This window comes from Acomys minous (assembly GCF_964271855.1).
Source record: "Acomys minous genome assembly, chromosome: 12".
NCBI classification, from domain to species: Eukaryota; Metazoa; Chordata; class Mammalia; order Rodentia; family Muridae; genus Acomys; species Acomys minous.
The window spans coordinates 95330020-95336019 of record NC_140493.1 but is presented as its reverse complement, the minus strand read 5'-3'; the positions used below and the strand labels follow the sequence as shown (position 1 = coordinate 95336019).

Here is a 6000-nt window from a genome sequence, read left to right as displayed (position 1 = left end):
CCTACTCAAGAATGCCCACACAGGCAGCCATGTGATCAGGGGCTTGACTACTTCTGGAGAAACCAGCAGCATCAATAACCACCACTACCACCACAAAAATCCACACAACAGCACCGGTGACAGTCAGACTCAGACAATGGTAACGCTGCCAAGCCTAGATTGTCTCCAACTGTTTCTTGCTGCCACTGTGGGCTGCGTATCCCAGCAAGGAGAGAAAGGAGCACACAAGGAGGCACAGGCAGAGGCTGGCATCGCCACAGCAGGCCTGCTCGGCCTCCTTGGAACACTCGCTTTTTGCTTTAAGATGCCTTAAGCAGAGTTTGCACTCACGGTCTCCACAAGGTCCCTTGCAAACTGCCAACCATCCTGGGCAGCGAAGGCAACATCTCTGAGGAAACAGGTGCCTGTAGGGTTGGCCACAGCCGGCTCAAAAGCCTTTTCAAATTACTTGGTAAGCTAATCTCCTACGGGAGAAGGCGCAGGAGATGGACGAAGGGCTTGATTAATGAAATCTATTTCCACGATTGTCACCACTTCCTAGTGTCAGAATGCAGTAGTCTGGCCTCGGCCCACGGCCAGCCCGACCCTAGGAGCTGGTCCTGCCATCCTGGAGATCCGAGCCCTCTCCTGAGCTGGCAGTCCCTCCACCTTCCCTCCTGGCTCAAAGCCAGTTGGGCAGCCAATTCCAAATGGGAACTGGGTGAGGCTCCCAAGATCTCTTTCTCCTGCTCCCACTGAGCACAGCTTCCTGCTTCTGAGGAACAGCAGCTGTGTCAGTACACGTCTGCCTGCTCTGTCCTTGGGTTCTAATGTCGGAGAATGACTGGATTCAGCTTCTTTCTCATTAGAGACCAAACATCCTTGTACATTTGGAACATGAAAGATATTTAAAATATTTATATATATAATATATATACTTTTATTATTCACCCGTTAACTCCATAATACGCCAATCACGAGCTAGGTTTCAGCAGTTACACCCTTGATCATGGCTGCACGAGCAGGTTAATTCATTGAAAACAGGGAGACCAGAAACATGGCCAAAGGTGACATCACGCAGCCTACGCCATGGCAATATAATTGTCAAGTTCGCTGGCGATTTGGTAAAGCCGGTTCAGTTCTGTTCTGTTTGCCAGAGATCTCACATTTGTGAAAGTTGGACCAACAAGTGGTGGGATTCCATTTCCTGGTTTGGATTTTCAGTGGCTTTATCCAGAATCTCACTGGCAACTGGTTACTGTAACACCAACCCAACCTAGGAGAGCCAATGGGGAAAGGTCACGTTTAGAGTTGACATCTGCAGGGCTTTCCTGCCTTCCTAGTCCTGCAGGTCAGGCCCACTGAGCGCAGAGGGAGATGCCGAGCCAGGCTTCTTGCCTTTGCTGGGTTTCTATTGCTGTCAGAGCCCTGAAGGAAAGCAGTGGTGGCACCCTGGACAACACTGGGCCAGAGGCTTCCGTCCAGCTCTAAATCCTGACTAGCCCCATGCCTGACCGCCCCTGAGGAGGTGGCAGGTGAAGGGGCAAGAAAGGGCCACACTGAGACAAGAATGGCAGCCCAGGACAGGACAGGCAGACCTGCAGACCCTAACCTCCTGGGGACCTCAAAAGTGTGTGCCTGATCCTGCAGGCCTGTGCTTTTAGCTACTGGGGAGGCAAAGGCAGGAGGATTGTAAGAGGCCTGCTTGGGCTAGAGAGAAAGCTCTAAGATCAGCCTGAGCAACTGAGTGAGATCCTGTATCCAGAAAAGAAAAACTCTGACGGTACACCTTCAATCCCAGCACTTGGGAGGCAAATCTCTGTGATCCGGGAACTCGAGGCCAATCCTGGTCTACATGGCAAGTTCCAAGCCAATCCTGGTCTACACGGCAAGTTCTGGGCCAAATAATGAGACACATGTAATAGTGTCTTGAATTATTTCTTTCACACTCCAAGGTAGGCAGTTACCTAGCATATACGAGGCAGTAGATTCCAGCCCCAGAACCGGCAGCAATGAAAGCAAGTGTAGAGTGCCCTACCCCGACAGCCATGGCCTCCCCGTCTGTCCTTGGCTGCTGCTGGTCTGGCCCTTTTAGACTTTTCAAGGCCTAAGCACCCATTGCTGAGGGCCTGGACTGATGCGATCCCTCTGTGCAGTCTCAGCCGGAGCCACCAGCTCCCTGCCGGCAGCTCGGCCCCGGGCTGTGACCCACGTACCTTCTCGGCCCCCATGCTAGGGCACTTCCAATTGTACAGGTAATACTGCAGGTTGCCGTCCCCTATGCCGAACTTAAGCTTCTCCAGGAATGTTTTGTTCTCCATGAGATCCAGCGCGTTGAACACGTCGAACCCTTTCTGCAGGGCAGCAGGAGAAAGGACAACAGGTGAGGGCAGGAGGGCCGCTTCCCCTTCTGTCCCACAGGCAGCCAGAGGACAAGCTTCCTTCAGAGGCCCCAGCTACACCCTGGTTAGTGAATTCCAGTTAGCGCTGAGCTCTCCAGATGTGTTTCGCAAGGCAGTCCTCAGGCCACCCGCAGCCCGGCCTCTCCGCAGTGCCCCCAAAACTGGAGGCCGCTCCTTCTGGAGCTTCCTAACTCTAGGCAAAAACTGCTGGGCCCTTGCCTAAGAGCAGGGAACTAAGGAAACTTCAGTCCTCCAGCCTGTGGGCACAAACTCCTGAGCTGTGCTCACCACCACTACCAAGCGCACCCTCACATCTCCCTAGACCGTCTGGCCGGCTCCTCACCATTTTGGCTAGAACAAGGGCGTCGCTCATAAGGTCTAGAAGCGGCGTCTGGGTGTGAACGTTGTAGAACGAGTAAGCAGCTTTTAGACTCTTGTGGGTGGGATGGTTCATGATGGTGGAAGGAAGTGTATAAAAGCTCAGGAAGTCAGTCACCTCACCGTTGGCATTCTGAAGGGGAGAGTAAACGAACAGGCAGTGTCACGCACGCAAAGGAACAGGCAGCCCAGAGGCCACCGTGCTCCCACCCCATCTTCGGCTGAATGGGAGGACACTGGGACAGGACATGCAGCCAGAGGAAGCACACTGGCTAAGGATTCCAGGACAGCCAGGCTGGACTGTGGGCTGAGCTACTATGCTGGGCATGGCCAGGGATGTCTTCATCCTCAGACTGCGGCTTTGGACCACACTAGGCCAAGCTGAGACGAGAAGACAGGTAGAGCGGCATCTGACTAAGGGGCATGGTGCTCCCTACTCTGAAATGAGCCGAGGTGAGGGACCAAGGTACCCTTTCAACAAATGCAAACTATGATTTGTTGAGGACCAAACAGAGACTCCGGGAGGCCTAACATGGTAACCATGGTAACAGCAGCTCTCTGGGCATTTAGCTGTTTCTCTTGCAGTGGATGGCACTCACCTCTACCACAAAAGTGTCAATGATGTTCTCCTGGGGGTAGAACCAGTGCTCCACCTCCTCCTGGCTCATGACGGGAGTGAGGTGAAACTGCTTCAAGTACCTGCTGAGCAGCTGGTGCACTACTGGAATGTCCTTCTTTTCCATTGGTCGTAGCCCAGCTGTCTTGGGAGTCTGCAAGGACAGAAGAGATGGTGTCAGAGCCTATCACCCTGGACCTGCTACACAGGACCTCAAGAGAGAAACCGGAGTCACCCCTGGCATCACTCCTAGCCCTCTCAGCCTGCCTCTGGGGATCTTGTCTCTGTGGCAGGGCGGAAGCTGAGGCAGAGGCTATGGCACCCATTTCTTACCCATGGTATTCTAGCCTGTCCTACGATAATAGAGGCCTCCCTGCCCTCCCTCGGGTCAGTCTCCACACAGCATATGAGCAGCTACCCTGGGGCCAACTGGCCACTGTAGCTGCTGAAAGAATTCAGTGGAAGGAAACCACATGATCCTATGCAACAAATATCAGGGCTGACAGAAATCCCCAGAGGCTCAGTACACACAAGGAGGGCGGGCCCAAGTTGAAACAGCTGAGTCACAGGTGTGTGCCTGTCTTCAGGGTGGAGCTGCAGAGATGGCTCAGTGGGAAAAGGTGCTTACTGTGTAAGTATAAGGACATGAGTTCAAATCCCCACAACCCATGTAAAGGCCAGATGCAATAGTGTAATATCTGTAATCCTAGTACTCCTAAGGAGAGAAGAGAGGCAGAGACAGTGGACTACGTAGAATAACTCGGGCCAGCTAGCCCAATGTATGCAGAGGAAAAACAGAAAAGAGACGCCACCTCAGAACAAAGCTGAAGGCAGAGAACGGCACTGGAGCTGCTATTCACAAAAATGCATGCGCATAAAACTTCAGTGTGGACCTCTGCCTTCCAACTCCCTTCCTATCTCTATAGGGGACATTGACTTCATCCATCTTGGCAGCCCCTACAGTGACTTCTCAAACCCTGAAAACACACCCATACTGGGTTTCTCATCCAAATACAGGATCAGATCCCAGAGTACCTGGACCACAGCCCTCTACTTCCTGGAGTGCAGGGGAGAGGCGCAGGGATGACATCTCCTACAGCCCCCAGCTCTCCATCTCTCTCAGACATGGTCTCATGTGGCCCAGGCTGGCGTCAAACTTGTTAGGTAGCCAAGGCTGGCCTTCACCTCCTGACCTTGCTGGTCCTGAGTGCTGGGATCACAGGCAGGAGACTCAGCTTTCCAAACCTGCCTTGGCAACATGGAGCTACAGTGCAGGACTCTCTCAAGGCAGGACAATGATGCTGACCCAGCATTAGACCCATGCCAAGGTGAGTAATCCCATGCGGATCAACAGACTCAAGGCGGCAGCCCTCGGAGCAGCAAGCACTCAGCACAGAGTGACAGCCACCTGAAGTGCTGAGGCCAGTGAAGGGAAGCGAGGAGCTCACAGCTCAGGGTGCTGAAGGCAAGCACGAGCGGGGACTGTCGCTTGTTTCTCTGGGAAGGGAAGCAGACTGAGATCTGGAACTGAAGACCTGGGGGCTCGGGACCGTCTAGTACCTCAGTGCCAATTCTGGCTACTGGGGAGGGATTAGAAATCTGGCTTCTCTCACAAGCTCTGCCAGCGTTTCCCTACCTGACTTGGCAGAGGGAGTGGACACTTGAGAGCGTACCACACCAGTCTCTAGGGTATATGAGACAGTGAGGAGATCCCTTTTCTATCTATGTTTCACTCGGGCTACAGTTACGCGGTGCTCTCTGAAGCAGTCAGCAGACACCAGGGACGGGACCCCAGGTATAGACCCAGGAGAACCAAGGAAACAAAACAAAAATACACACTTGTAGACAGTAAGACACAAGAACCTGAAACTAGCGGCTGCTCAGTGGAAGCCTCCCCCACATCCCCACTCCTGGCCACCACCCCGGCCACCACCCCGGGACACCACTGGCCTCTGGCAGTCGGTAGAGCTTCATGGTACGTTGCATGGTCATATTCCTGCTCAGGTGGGAGAACTTCACTTCAATTAGCTTCCGAGGGTTTAGGGACCGATGCCAGTACCTGTAGGGACACAAATGTCCTGGCCTCAGAGGACTCTGGCTAGTCCCTTTCATTAAGAGGACAGGGGCAGGGGACCTCCAGATGACCCGCAGGTGTCATGAGGAAGCTCCTTTCTGGAGGAGCAGGCTCAGGCTCCTCCAGAGGGTCAGAGCTGCCGTGGGCCCTCCGAGAATCTTCTCCCTGTATTTCCATTTCAGAAGCCACTGGGCTGTAGCTCTGGTGTCTGGGGCGCACAGCCCTCTCTCCTGCAATGAGGTCAGTGGAAGGCGACAGCAGCACACTTACCCTCCTCCTCCCGCCTCCTCTGCAGTCACCTGGAGTTATTATCTTTGCAGTTCTCTAAACAGAGATTATTCAATTGTTTCAAACAACTTTCTCTGGTGGAGGTCGTCCTCAGATCACACAGGGATCAGACAAGCTCCCTTTGATCCACAAAATATTCATAGTGAAACTGAGCCAAATACTTAAAACTTAAAAATTTGACTTTCTATAAAAACCCAGGTTTGGCCTCACCCTTAAACCAAACCCCACGTCCAGCTGGGATAAACCTGATTCGACAATGTGTG

General features: G+C 53.2%; 1 protein-coding gene across 2 annotated transcripts in view; it reads right to left on the bottom strand.

The window, feature by feature from the left end:
- The window catches only part of NMT1 (N-myristoyltransferase 1), a 32194-nt gene that overhangs the window by 1790 nt on the left and 24404 nt on the right, over positions 1-6000 (bottom strand). For both annotated transcript variants that reach the window (XM_084748067.1, XM_084748068.1), the window contains exons 8-12: positions 5326-5434; positions 3359-3529; positions 2725-2892; positions 2196-2333; positions 1-1255 (exon numbers count right to left, since the gene is read on the bottom strand). The exon at positions 1-1255 is cut by the window's left edge and continues 1790 nt beyond it. In XM_084748067.1, coding sequence (XP_084604193.1) covers positions 1235-1255; positions 2196-2333; positions 2725-2892; positions 3359-3529; positions 5326-5434 — 607 coding nt within the window. In that variant the 3' untranslated portion in view covers positions 1-1234. The remainder of the gene's footprint in view (positions 1256-2195; positions 2334-2724; positions 2893-3358; positions 3530-5325; positions 5435-6000) is intronic.